Consider the following 14,651-nt stretch of genomic DNA (forward strand, 5'->3'; position numbering starts at 1 on the left):
ATACATACATACATACATAAATACATACATACATACATAAATACATACATACATACATAAATACATACATACATACATAAATACATACATACATACATAAATACATACATACATACATAAATACATACATACATACATAAATACATACATACATACATAAATACATACATACATACATAAATACATACATACATACATAAATACATACATACATACATAAATACATACATACATACATAAATACATACATACATACATAAATACATACATACATACATAAATACATACATACATACATAAATACATACATACATACATAAATACATACATACATACATAAATACATACATACATACATAAATACATACATACATACATAAATACATACATACATACATAAATACATACATACATACATAAATACATACATACATACATAAATACATACATACATACATAAATACATACATACATACATAAATACATACATACATACATAAATACATACATACATACATAAATACATACATACATACATAAATACATACATACATACATAAATACATACATACATACATAAATACATACATACATACATAAATACATACATACATACATAAATACATACATACATACATAAATACATACATACATACATAAATACATACATACATACATAAATACATACATACATACATAAATACATACATACATACATAAATACATACATACATACATAAATACATACATACATACATAAATACATACATACATACATAAATACATACATACATACATAAATACATACATACATACATAAATACATACATACATACATAAATACATACATACATACATAAATACATAAATATATATTAAAAGAAAAAAAGAGAAAGAAAAAAGAATAAAGAAAACCATACATAATACAACAGCTGTATAAAATTGAAAAATTTCTTGCACCATAGAATGAGACAAGCGCGCCAAGGCAGTGATACCTACGAAGTGGAAATATCCTTTCCAGCCATAAAGTAAGAAATAGTTTTCGCGCGTTAAGAAACTATTGTGGTTTTTTTTTTTGTTTGTAATTTGCAGATATTTAACCGTCACTAATGGGGAATTAGATTATCTCCCGAATTGGGAACGAACAGTCGTGCAAAACTGAATAATAATTACCAATATAACAAATATACCTAAATATAACAAATTGAACAATATAACAAACAAATTATAATTATAAGGACATTGTTGACGATGTAATATTTTAATCATAGTCTCGGAACTGGAATGATGCATGCGCTTTACATACATACATGATAAGACACACACTTAACTTATTAAAATATTAGTTTAGATACTTTAGTGCCTAATTAGATTTTTAAGCTTCGTTGGAACGTAGTTGTTTATATTACAATTTACATAACAAATACGAATTATTACGCCTTAAGATTTTCTTTACAAACAGGTTAAACTGAAGGACTACAATGGTGCTACACTTAAAACAACAGTATATAATGTCACATAACGATTTACTAATTATGTAATTTATATATCGTTTAATCATTAACACAGACAATCATCGCGGCTGTACATAAACTCCCGCATATAAGTGTGTGCGTGCGTGCGTACGTGCGTGCGTGCGTGCGTGCGTGTGCGTATGTGCGTATGTGCGTATGACTTATGAGTATGTGAGATGTACTAGCCTTATTAGTCCTTAAAGCTAATAGCTTTATTAACAAATTTTTTGCATGTTTAGTGATCCAATCTTGAATCCCAATTCGAACGAAAGAGCGACCGTTCAGACGTTGCTGGAGAGATTGATCCTCGAGGAAGACCAATTCGATGTCCACGACATCTTACCAAACACCGTACCAGACCCAGCCTCCCTAATATTGGAATCGGATTACGCTTGCCCGGTTGGTCAAGTCGTAATGGCTCCCGATTGCGGTAAGATTCATAAGTTCCCTCACCCTCCCGCCCATCCTGAAACTCAGACACGCATCGATCCCGCCCACGCCGCCACCAAAAATCTCCCGGCAGGAATAAAGGCTCGATGGAACCTCGATTTCAGTGCCCTGCGCCGTCGGCAGTTTCTACGAGACGACGTCGAAGAGGTGCGAGTCCTGCCCCGTGGGCAGCTATCAGAGCGAGTCCGGACAGCTCAAGTGCAGCCCCTGCCCCGTGATAGCGGGCCGCACCTCGGTGACCATCGGCCCGGGTGCCCGTAGCGCCGCCGACTGTAAGGAGCGCTGCCCCGCTGGCAAGTACTACGACGATGTCGCGGGACTCTGCCGCAGTTGTGGACACGGCTTCTACCAGCCGGAGGAAGGAAGCTTCTCCTGCCAGCTCTGCGGCCTCGGGAAGACGACCCGCACGGCCGAGGCCGTCTCGCGGGAGGAGTGCCGGGACGAGTGTGGCTCCGGGCAGCAGCTGGCTGTAGAGGGCAAGTGCGAGCCCTGCCCTCGAGGCACCTACAGGACTCAGGGCGTCCAGGCGGCCTGCCAGGCCTGCCCCCTCGGTAGGACGACGCCGAACCTCGGCTCCGCGGCCATCGAGGAGTGCTCCCTGCCGGTTTGCGAGCCAGGCTCCCACCTCAACGGCACTCTCAACGAGTGCATCGAGTGCAAAAAGGGCACCTATCAGCCCGAGGCCCAGCAAACGTCCTGCATACCCTGTCCGCCCAACACCAGCACCAAAGGAGCCTCAGCCGTAAGTGTTTGATCCCCAGCAGCCCGCACATCTCGCACATCCATGCAGCATACCCACCGAGAGAGAGAGAGAGAGAGAGGGGGGGAGAGAGAGAGAGAGAGAGAGAGAGAGAGAGAGAGTGGGTAGGTGGGTGACGTAGTTGTAATATTTTTATACGATAATGATACCAATGAGGCAAGGATCAATAAATTCTTCTATTCTACTATTCTACTCTTGGTGTATAGAAAACATCAGAGATGACCTTTTCAATTAATATTTTACTAAATTTTTGCATTTATTTATAACTTATCAGTTCGTTTAATGCATTCAAGATTTTCTTGAATTATTCATTCATTGTATACACTCTTACATAAACACGATATAAATATGCGTGCGTGCGTGCGTGCGCGCGCGCGTGTGTGTGTCATATATATTAGTGTATGCGTACGTGCATGTCTCTCTCTCTCTCTCTCTCTCTCTCTCTCTCTCTCTCTCTCGCACTCTCCCTGTCTGTGCGCGCGTGCCCGCGTATTATTTTAAAGGACTTTTAAGAAAATTTTCTAAAAGATATCATGTTTGTAGTAGTTGTTTCTACGATTTATAAGACCGTATTCAAATCGATCAGTCAATGAAATATTTTTTGGCACTTTTAACCGATTTAAATATTTATATATAATGACATTGATAGTACATATATTTATAATCTGTAATTAGTATTGTTGCTTATCATTTGTGGGAAACTGTATATACGCATCAGTTTTTTAAGTTTCAAATACATTCTTCAAATAAATAATTGACATTATGATTCATTATGTTTTTAATCAAAGTCAAATTGCCTTTATATAAATAACAAATGACATTCTTTCCATATTCATTTATCGAATCGAACGCAATGACAAAAATTTTTATAGCTTATGTCTGATTTGTCTATATTTATTTTGCTGCTTTAACAAAGCGTCCTATTTACATTAGATATAGATAGAAGCGGAGCAAAGTGTTTAATGAAGCAACCTAGATATGACTAAAGGAAACATGTTGATACAATTAGTTGGCTACACTACTCAAATATTGACATTGTATATATTGATTGTAGAAAATACTTAAATATTGGAACTTTTAGAAAGTATTTCTTTACCAACTAAGATAATATTTAAACGATATTTTATAGTATTAGACATTTTAATGTCTTCCATGTAAGGGAATTGATTCGAATATGTCTTGTAGATTTTCGCTATAATATAACAAATGGAAGAAAAAAAAAAATAATAAAAACAATTATCTTCAACGCGGTCTTACCCTTCGCTATTTCGCTTTTCGCTACCAAACCGACGCTGCTATCAAGAAACTAAAAAAAAAAGTTACGCGATACATATGAATTAGTACGAAGCCTAATTTTTCAAATTTCCGTCCCACAATTTCAACATTAAAGATACCAGAAATTACAAAAAAGGAAAGAAAAGGACGTTTAAACCGATTAGCCTTACCAAAATTGTTACCAAATGGCGAAACTTCTATATCCTGTATGGAATAATGAAAAGAAATTATGTAAAATTTAATTTTTATTTTGTACATCACTAACAAATGCCTAACAATCAACGAGGCAACATACGGCTGACTCGATACCTCTAATCAACTCATTCATTCGACAGACGAGCAAGGCCGAATGCACAAACCCGTGCGAGGTGAATGGCGAGGAAATGCACTGCGATGCAAACGCTTACTGTCTACTCATACCCGAGACTAGCGACTTCAAATGCGAGTGCAAGCCTGGTTACAACGGCACGGGTCACGAGTGCGTCGACGTGTGCCTAGGTTTCTGCGACAACGAAGGCGTCTGCCTGAAGGACTCGAGAGGTCAACCCTCGTGTCGATGTAGCGGCAGCTTCACCGGCAAGCATTGCACGGAAAAGTCCGCCTTCTTCTACATCACCGGTGGCATAGCGAGTGGCGTTGTTCTCATCATCATCGTCGTGCTGCTCGTCTGGATGATTTGCGCCAGGTTGTTTTTAAGAGGTTCAACTACATCAAACACCCTAATTGCGATTGAATTTTGAACTAACGATTCTCTGCAGGGCGTCGAGAAAGAAGGAGCCAAAGAAGATGCTATCACCAGCGACCGATCAGAATGGTTCACAAGTTAATTTCTACTATGGTGCGCCAACACCTTACGCAGAATCAATCGCACCGTCGCATCACAGCACGTATGCGCACTATTACGACGACGAGGAAGACGGTTGGGAAATGCCCAACTTTTATAATGAAACTTATATGAAAGGTAAGAGCGAATCTGAGCGATCAGACGCCATTATATTTTGAGCACTCTATCATTATATGAATTGCCACGCACACAAAAAAAAAAAAAAAAAAAAAAAAAAATTATTATAGCATTATAAAGTGACCATGAGTCGCACAAGTCGCATGAAACTGCAATATATTATGTGTGCTATTGATTAAAGAATTATAATAAGAACAATCGCATGCAAACAAAAAATGTAATGTAAATCTTGAAAAAAAAACTTTTCTTTGTTCACGTTGCACGCAGAGAGTTTACACAATGGCGGGAAAATGAATAGCCTCGCACGATCGAACGCGAGCATTTACGGTACGAAAGATGATCTTTACGACAGACTGAAACGCCACGCGTATCCCGGAAAGAAAGGTTCGTAAAAACAAAAACACTGCAAACATAGCACTATTTTCAAAATCACATCATACTACGAATATTATATGTACTTTTCACATATAAATATTATAAATATTATAAATATTATAAATAAATAATATATGCTTGCAATGCATGCACAGAAAACACGCACAGTCGTACAATACACGTGCATACACAGGCAAAAAAAAAAAAAAATAAATAATAAAATATATATATATATATATATATATTTACCTTTACCATTAAACTTACGCATGCAAGTGCACTCGTGCACCCACGCACAATCAAAAGCGTAACAAAAGCGCGCACTCACACGCACACAAACTATTTATTTCTCTGCCTATGAATTAGCATGTAAGTTTATACACAAGCAAACACACATACACAAACAAACGAACAAACAAACAAACAAACACGCACGCACACACACACACACACACACACACACATATATATATGCATATTACTATATAATCAGTGCAAGTTCATGACTGGACAATGTAAAAGTTAATTGTGTTAAATTGTGGTGACTTTATAGATAAGAGCGACAGCGATAGCGAAGGTCAGTGACTTTCGGGAAAAGTGGCCAAAATCTCGAGTCGAAAGTGACGAATCTCCATAAATACGCCGAGCTCAACGAATGTCTCTGTGTATGTCCGACGTCGGCGAACCGATCGATTCGTTTCTTTGTTAACATAAACAAAACAAAACAAAACAAAAAAAAAAAAAAGAACAAAAAAAAACAAAAAAGAATCACAATATACGATTATGTATTTATCGCACTTTTTAATCTGAACGTGTAACACGAAAGAACAAAAGATTTAAGGAGTTAAGGAAACATATTTTATTTTAGGGAAGAAAGCGCGACGAACCGCTTGAGTAAAATAGCACTGGAGCCGCGATCAATTTTAACAATTGCATTAAAAAACAAAAAAAAACAAAACAAAAAAGGGAGAAAAGAATAAGAACAGTAGTAGCGGGGAGTAATTCCCGTTTAATTACCATTCATGATTAGCCGATGATCGCCGCTCTGATGCATTTTCCTCGCACTTCGTACGTTTCGAACAAAATAATACTCCAAATGGATGCTGATTTATTATTAATATAAGAAACGATTATTACTTATTATGTATTAAGTGCGACTGAATTTGCTTGTATGACAGAAGACGAATGAGTTGTGTACTAGACCTACCTGCATGTTTAAAAGTATATTTGTGTACTTTCATTTTGTATTTAATTTGAGGAGTTGACTAAGTGATCCTTATTACATGTAATACGCAATTGTTTGTTATGCCTGATGTTTCAATTCTTATGGGAATGCTTTTGTTCGTTTATTCGTTTTATCGAACATCCATCAACAACTATATTATGTATGTATTTCCAAGATATTAAATAATTCTTAAAATGCATTGTAGGCTCTACATATTATTATTTAAATTTTTATATAAAATTGTTTTTGCAGTTTGATTATTCTTGATGAAGATGCGATTGGAATGATAAGCGTGTACTGATTGTAATTATTATATTATTAAAATTAATTTAGATTTAAACGATTTTTATTCTCCATAGGTATATTTTGTTATTATAAATATGTAACTATTTTGTACAATAATTTACACTACACATCGACAGAAACGTGGAAGTATACTGTTTGAAAAAATTACTATTATAACCGACGACTAACATTATAAGCATGCAAAAAACATTTCATAGTCAATAGGAATATAGAAGGCTCAAAGTATTTTCATCGATAGGTATTGTTTTTTAAACGAAGAGCTGGTTTACTATTGACACTGTAAAAATGCTTCGACGAATTGTTTTTAATAAAAATAAAAAATAAAAAAAAAAAAAAAAAAAAAAATATGTCTATGTATTTTTTACATCTAGTTTTATCTCTTTTTACGGATAATAAATTATTAATATTTTAAAATTAAAATGGAAATGTTAATATTGCTAAATGAAATATTTTATAATTACGTTAGGTATTTTACCGATATAAACAATCTATTAATGAAATATAAATTTTTAAACTTTTATATGTGCACGAATTTTATTGGGTAAATTTTTGTTTCTTAATTAATACCAAGGGAAGTATCAATATATTTTTTAAAATTATTTTCAAAGAATATTTATAACGAACAATGCTCATTTACTTTATATTTTCATTAATAATTTTTTTCTTTTTTTTTTGTCAACATTTAATTATTTGTCATTTGAAAGTACTTTTTCAAATTCTTATCTGTTACTCAACAATGCTCGGATTCGTCATTAAAATTCAATTTCGTTGATACAATTGGTAAGATTGCGATTGCATATTGCAATCGACAATTGTAATGTTTAATTTAATAAAAGCAGAAATTTATTTAACATTTGCTATAAAGTGCACGAGTAATTAAAACTTGAAAGATAAATTTTCATTTCTAACTACATTTAATGATGATTTTAAACGTGATTTTTCGTGCTGAAAGGAACGCGCGCTTATTCTATATATATTTTAATTTTATGTAATTCACATTTCAAATAGAACATAAATCTGAAATAATTATATAAAACTCTTTAATAATTTCGTTATTATGTAATTAATGTTTTTGATTTCCGATATATTCACGATTTATTGATGCAGAGTGCCAAAAACAAAAGCGCAGTAAATGTGCTTAATAAAGCATTAGATAAATATTTATGAATAACAATATTGAAGCTTGCTAGACCAATTCTCATAAATCGACTTTTATATCTTTTATCTTTATTTTACATATAAAAAAAAAAAAAATATATATATATATGTGTGTGTGTGTGTGTGTGTGTGCGTGCGTGCGTGTGTGTTTTTTATGTGAAATTGAACGTGTATCTATGAGACATAAAGTTTTAATTTTAGTAATTGATATTTAATTCTTGAGAATTTTGAATCACCTCAATACCATATTAATACAAGTATATTTTACTTTATACATTGATATCCAAATTATATATGTAGATAAATTAATGCACAGACATTATGAAGGCATTAGGTTTTATTTGTACTTGCTAGAATTGCTAAATAATGTTCAAATGTTCAAATGCTAATGCTTCCGACATCGTAGTCTATAAAAAAATTAGACGACTAATTTATTTTCCATACTTATTTCGGAATATCGGGCCTTATCACGCACACTATACACGATAAGATAAAAAATTGCAAAATATAATTATTATATTTGATTATCGAGACGCCTCAAAAATAATGTTGATATAATTTGTGAGCACGCGTTTTTTTTCTTCACTTTTTGCTTTACTTTTCCATTAATTTTCTCTATACATTCTATGGATTACTCTATGGCTGCTTAAGTAGTAATTGCTACCATCAATAATAAAGAAACAGTGACGTATTCTTAAAAAAATTAGAAATAGCTTGGTTAATTATAATTAATTCAGGAATTCGGTCTACTGAATATAAATATTTGTTTATTTAAACGTACCAATGAGATTGTACCAAAGGACGTAATTTTAGTAGGAGCGCTACCTAGCGCCAACAAGATATAGATGCAGAGCAGAAAAAAAAAATCAAAACAAAAACAAAGACAAAACATAAACAAAAGAGCAAAAAGAACATTAACGTCGTGTTCTAATCATAGATCTACCGCGATAAACATTGAAATTCGCGTTAACATTACAATTACAATTAGCATATACTCGGCTTGCTTGTAAGTTATCAAATAATCTATCGACAATTTGCGCATCGGACGCTTGCGAGTGCGTGTGCGTGCGCGTGTGCGACTCATCGACCAAACAAACCAGAAATAATACAAAGTGACATGTTCTCTAAATCTTGAACCAATCTTCGGGCTTAAAATACTTTGGCAGCCGCGAATCGAAAATTACACGTGCTTGGCCAAATGACGGGCTAGATCGACGAGATTCGTCGTCTCCCGGATGATATGCGCCGCGAATCAAGCATCCCGCGGCCAATCTAGCGACCCTTCCACCCTTCGCTCTGAACCCTTCAATTTTGAAATCTCACCTTCCCTCCATTTACATTTCTATAAATCGGAGGGCCAGTGTGTATTACCAAGCCAGTAAGCCTTTTAAATACGTCCATAATAGCACGTCCACTAATGCACGTTTCTTTTATTATAAGTAGATGATCGGGAGCTGCTGGTAGGGTGACCTAGGAGGGGTCGCGGAACGAGGAAGAGCCGAATATTCGGCACGTGTAAGTCGCTGAGCGGAGACTTTGGGCACAGAGCGCCCATCGGCGTACAAAAGAAACTTGGCGCGACGACGTAAACGACGTAGAGGACCACGACGACTACCAGATCGACGAGGAGTAGGGTGCTGTGTCGGTAGGTCGGTTGGGAAGTTGGGTGGGGGTGAGCCCCTGTATATTGGTGGGAGAGAGAGAGAGAGTGAGAGAGAGGCGGGGGGGGGGGGGGGGGGGGGTAGAGACGAGTCGATGCCGTCATGCGCGTGAGTCCGACCGAGCGTTTGTGCCTTGCGCCTTCGATACGACGAGTCGGAGCTGCACCGATTGGTTGCCGTTTCAAAGGCATTTGGTAGCTCCGCGCAGTCGCGTCCGACGATTAGAAAGAGAAACGGCGGGACTTTGCACGATTGCGTTGGCGAGTTAATCTGCCAATCGTCGTTCGCAAATTTCAAGCTCCTGCGCCATAAGCAGCAGCAAGTAAGACAGTTGATTAGTGAGTCGGGAAAGATCGCGAGAGATTGTTATTGTTGTCGTTGACGGGGCCGGGGATATTGGACGCTTGGACGCAGGCCGTAGGGAACTCTTCTCGAGAGTTGGCTTTCAGTTTACGTGTGAGTGGTGTGGGTGCGCGTGTGTGCCCAAGTACCGAGGTCGTATCGGCCAGTTTTGTGCGTCGTGTCGGAGGACTCGTGGAGGAGGACTTTGGTTCGTGGAGATTCGTGGAGATTCGTGGAGATTCGGAGGTATCGAGGAGGCGAGCTGCTACGTTTTCGCAAGGAAGAGGTAACTACCGCATGGGCCCGCTTTGTTCCACGTAGGGAGAAGAGCAGCGGACTAAGGATAAACGACGGTGGCATTTTGGTGGCGAGGAAGTCATAAGGATAGAGCGAGCTTTTGTGAGGAGGGTGAGTTATCAAGGCGATTACATTATTTAGCGATAGGAGACTAGTTGGCGGCTCGTGCGCGTTCGAGCTGAAACCCCCATCGATATATCATCGCGTGGCTTACGTAATCGACGTATGCTGTCGTCGCCACAGCCGTCGCCCCCGCCGCGACCGCCAACACCACTACTACCACCGGGCTCGTGGCGACGGATTTGCATCAATTTTGATACCGATCCAACGCGATCTATCTCAAAAGGGTGACTAATTTACGTAATCTATTGGAGCATTTAGCGCTGAGTCATTGCTAAATTTGACGTTTATTGTGAGGCTCTAGTAAATGATGCCAGTCGTACAGTTCGATAGATAATGAACGATAATAATAAACCGGGTAAACAACATAAGTATGTAGCGCTTGTACGAGAAGCATGTGATCGTTCCGAATGCCGCGCAAAACAACGCCAAACCAACACGCGCGCGCCATAGCACACAGTGGCAGGCGTACTTGCATGTGTGCACACGTGTATCGAACGTTCGAGAATGACGTCGCTATTAATGTATATTGTGTTTAGCGTTTTTTCTTTGTTCTACGTCGGGATAGGGAAGGATAGGGAATAAGGATCGAATGGTAAATTGCATGTTAATGTATTATCTGTAATATTATGGAAATTAAATGGTGGTTTATTTTAGATATCAAATGAATCCTTTGTATAGTTGTCACGTGCTTTGTTATTACGTAACAAAGGCGCTTGTGTATGCTCGTTTATGCAGAACTACTAGCGCATGAGTTTGTCATTCGATTTTATTTGCTTACGAATTTTCGATAGATTTAGTTTGTTGCATGTTTTGTTTTATTTTGTGTGTTTGAAAAAATAAAAAAAAAATAAATAAATAAAAAAAAAAAAAAAAAGTGACTATCGTTACTTCGACTGTTATTGTTATTCTCAGCATCCCTCGCCTTCCGTCACATTCAAGCACACATTTGTACATATTTTTTTGTTTTTGTTTTAAATTTAATGTTTTGGCTACCACCATTTTACATTAGAATGTCTAAATTTTCTAAATTATACAATATCGTTCGATTTAATACTGACAATGAATTTAGTAAATTTTGACAACGTACGGCAATAATAAAGAACAAGTTATATAATTAGACCGACGATTAAATGATTTAAGCTCGTACTGAATATTCTTCTAAAATCCGATGTAATGGATAAATTAGACCGTAATAATTATAGAACAAATGAACAAATAATTATCATTAACGTTAATTAATTTGCAAAGTTTGAATTTCAAGTTTTTTTTAATTTACCACTCGCGTTTCATGAACCAAGAATGCATGCAAAAATATTTGAATTTGTAATCATGTAGTAGTAGCGTAATATGACATTATCGAGATAAAATAATTTGTAATAGATTGATGAAAACAAAATTTAATATTTCTTATTAAAGTATGATAAGGTACAGGAGATTTTATTTTAATATTACACGCTTTATTAATTTTTAATCATAAAGTATTAATAGCATGCGGTTATCTTAACTATTTGTTTGATCAAGATTTTTTATTTATATTGAGTTAGATTTATAACATAGTTTTGCCATTCAAAACTACGTATTTTATGAAAGATGACAGGTAAAATAAAAAATCATTTAATTACCTGCTGATAATTTGATATAAAGATTATAAAACATTACATTAAATACATAGTTTACATTAAACTTAGTTCGTTGCCCTTGCAAGACACGATAACAAAAAAAAAAAAATCAGAAATTGAATACGAAGAAAAATTATACAGTTATTATACAGTTAATGTATAATTTAAATGAAAATGAAGATTTGGTTAATGAACATAGTTTAGATGAAATTTGGTTAAATAATAATATCTTAATTTCATTGTAAATAATTATACATTCTTTATCAAAAACTTTATTTCCAATTGAATTTTTAGTGACAATTGTTATAAAATAAGTTTATAATGTTAGTATTAAAAAAAAAAAATTAAAATATATTATAATTATGAATGTATTTTTAGGTATCCAAAATCCCTCCCGTTTTCAACCAACAAACGGCCAGCAACATTTCAATTGAGAACGGGGTCGAAGTTAAAGTAAGTATTACTTGTAGATGTGAACATTAGTAAATGATAAATGCAAAAGAGTATGTAGATATTTAGTGGAACATACTAATTGTTATTAGGCGACTTTAATGTTATTATTCATAGAAACGAAAACATAATATCTTACCGTGTAACAATGTTTTTGAGTTTTATCGGAATTATTGTTAGTGGCTGTAATTTTATTATGGCATTTTATGAACCAAAAACAGGTTTATTATTTACACTTGCATATTTATCATATTTTACATATATGTTTCAGTTTAAGTAAAATGAAATTATCACAATTAATAGAAAATTTCATTAAATAATTATAATGAAATTGATGAATAATCGGTAATCATATTGTTCATAAATTATTAATGTCTTTATTGCCATAGTGTTTATTGTCTTTATTGATCCCTAAGATTAATGATAATTTGATTAGATGCAAATTTAATAGTAGATATCTCATTTATCGTTGGAAGATTTTTTTTTGTCTTTTTTCTTCCTTTGGGTGCTAAACTGTTTTATAAAATTATTGCTAAAATTAATGCACTCTAATGGTAGCATGAACAGTTTTGAATATATATTGCATATACAAATTTAATGAATATTTATTATGAATGTAATAATAATATGGAAATAAGTTATTTAACAACATTTAACTTTGAATTGCATTTTAATGGTTAAACTATGGCTTATTTGCCTTGTATCAATCATTAAGTTAATTCATTTTAACGGAAGGTGCACGATATTCGTGTAATTATTAATAAGTTTATTGAAATATGAAAATAAGTGCAAGTCCTTTATTAAATGAGGATTAACGCATTTCGTTAAAGCCAATCCATTGAATTTACAAGCACAATAATACAAACACACGAATGCTAATATATGTTTCGTTAATATATATGCTCCTTTAAACACAGGGATTAAAATCATGCAACCTAAAGCTTCGCCAATCATCTGCTTTTCGTGGCGTGAGATTGCGGCAACAACAAAAGGCAGATGCCTTAACCCCGGAAAAAATCGAAATCATATCCCAAAAAGATCCGGCCATAGAGCTAAACACGTTTTTGCGCGAACCACCGAGTTACACGAGCAAGTCCCGAGTCCAAGGTCAGGCTGCCAAGGAGGTGGCAGCCGTATATCCTTCTACTTGGGAGGAAAACTTCCAGGATCTGAGCGGCTGGTGCATGGCCAGTGTACAGGGGCGATACAATTTTGCTGCAGGTGAATCCGCGATGACTTCGATGATTACAGGTAAATTAGAATTTCTTAACAGTGACAGTTAACGATCATTTTTCACACTGCTTAAGCGACATTATAGATGTAAGTCGTACGTGTACATTATTTCTTAAACAATTGCGTATCAGCTTAACAAACATTTGTCTAAATATTTGGTGTTTACTTCACTCGTTTTAGAACACATTAGACCAAATAGCATTGCATTAAACGTAAGATGTTTCGATTTTAATAACTGAGATATGTAAGTAGTATAGAATCTCAATTTAACTGATTTATTTTTACATCTTACATCTTTTTATTTCGACATTGATCAATTCGATCAGTCAACAATAGGAGCTTTATATGTATATATATATATATTTGACAACAAAATTAAATATTAAGCAATAAATTAATAATATTTTTGAATTGATAATATGACCGTCTATAAATATTTGTTGAAAATTAATATTTCAGAGTTAAAAAGTGAGAACAGCGATGTCTTGACTACAACAGATATGACAAGCGCTGCCTCGGTGCAAGCGATCAAGGGAAAAATCAACAATGACGGTGAAACGTTTGTATGCGCACCCGAATTAATATCTGCCACGAACGACGTTCTACCACAGTTTAATAGCACCAACGCAGTAGCTGAGCAGCAGCAGCAAATTAATTTCCATGATAATAATATCAGAAATATTATTAATGACGTTGGTGAACCGAAAAACCGCAGTGATGGGTGGATTGGTTTATCATCTAAAGTTGAATCGACAATGGATGCAAATAATGACAATATAACGTGGACGCAGTTAAGCAATGTAGGGATTAATACATCTACAGCTGAATTGCCACTTTATTATCAAGAATCGGTGATCGGTGCAGACGCGAAGCAACAAGAACAGCAATCACAAGATCTGTTT

The 14,651-nt window shown here is 35.1% G+C and overlaps 2 protein-coding genes across 2 annotated transcripts in view; both read left to right on the forward strand.

The window, feature by feature from the left end:
- The window catches only part of uif (sushi, von Willebrand factor type A, EGF and pentraxin domain-containing protein uif), a 22,385-nt gene extending 16,292 nt beyond the window's left edge, over positions 1-6,093 (forward strand). The window contains 7 exon segments of the mRNA XM_011500234.1: positions 933-1,028; positions 1,754-1,944; positions 2,069-2,706; positions 4,335-4,684; positions 4,758-4,960; positions 5,228-5,344; positions 5,889-6,093. Of these exon segments, the coding sequence (XP_011498536.1) occupies positions 933-1,028; positions 1,754-1,944; positions 2,069-2,706; positions 4,335-4,684; positions 4,758-4,960; positions 5,228-5,344; positions 5,889-5,920 (1,627 nt within the window). The 3' untranslated portion in view covers positions 5,921-6,093.
- A 4,567-nt stretch (positions 6,094-10,660) lies between these two features.
- The window catches only part of LOC105362747 (uncharacterized), a 7,930-nt gene continuing 3,939 nt past the window's right edge, over positions 10,661-14,651 (forward strand). The window contains exons 1-4 of the mRNA XM_011500235.1: positions 10,661-11,039; positions 12,445-12,519; positions 13,434-13,767; positions 14,209-14,647. Coding sequence (XP_011498537.1) covers positions 11,037-11,039; positions 12,445-12,519; positions 13,434-13,767; positions 14,209-14,647 — 851 coding nt within the window. The 5' untranslated portion in view covers positions 10,661-11,036. The remainder of the gene's footprint in view (positions 11,040-12,444; positions 12,520-13,433; positions 13,768-14,208; positions 14,648-14,651) is intronic.

Source organism: Ceratosolen solmsi, unplaced genomic scaffold (assembly GCF_000503995.2).
Source record: "Ceratosolen solmsi marchali unplaced genomic scaffold, CerSol_1.0 scaffold41, whole genome shotgun sequence".
NCBI lineage: Eukaryota > Metazoa > Arthropoda > Insecta > Hymenoptera > Agaonidae > Ceratosolen > Ceratosolen solmsi.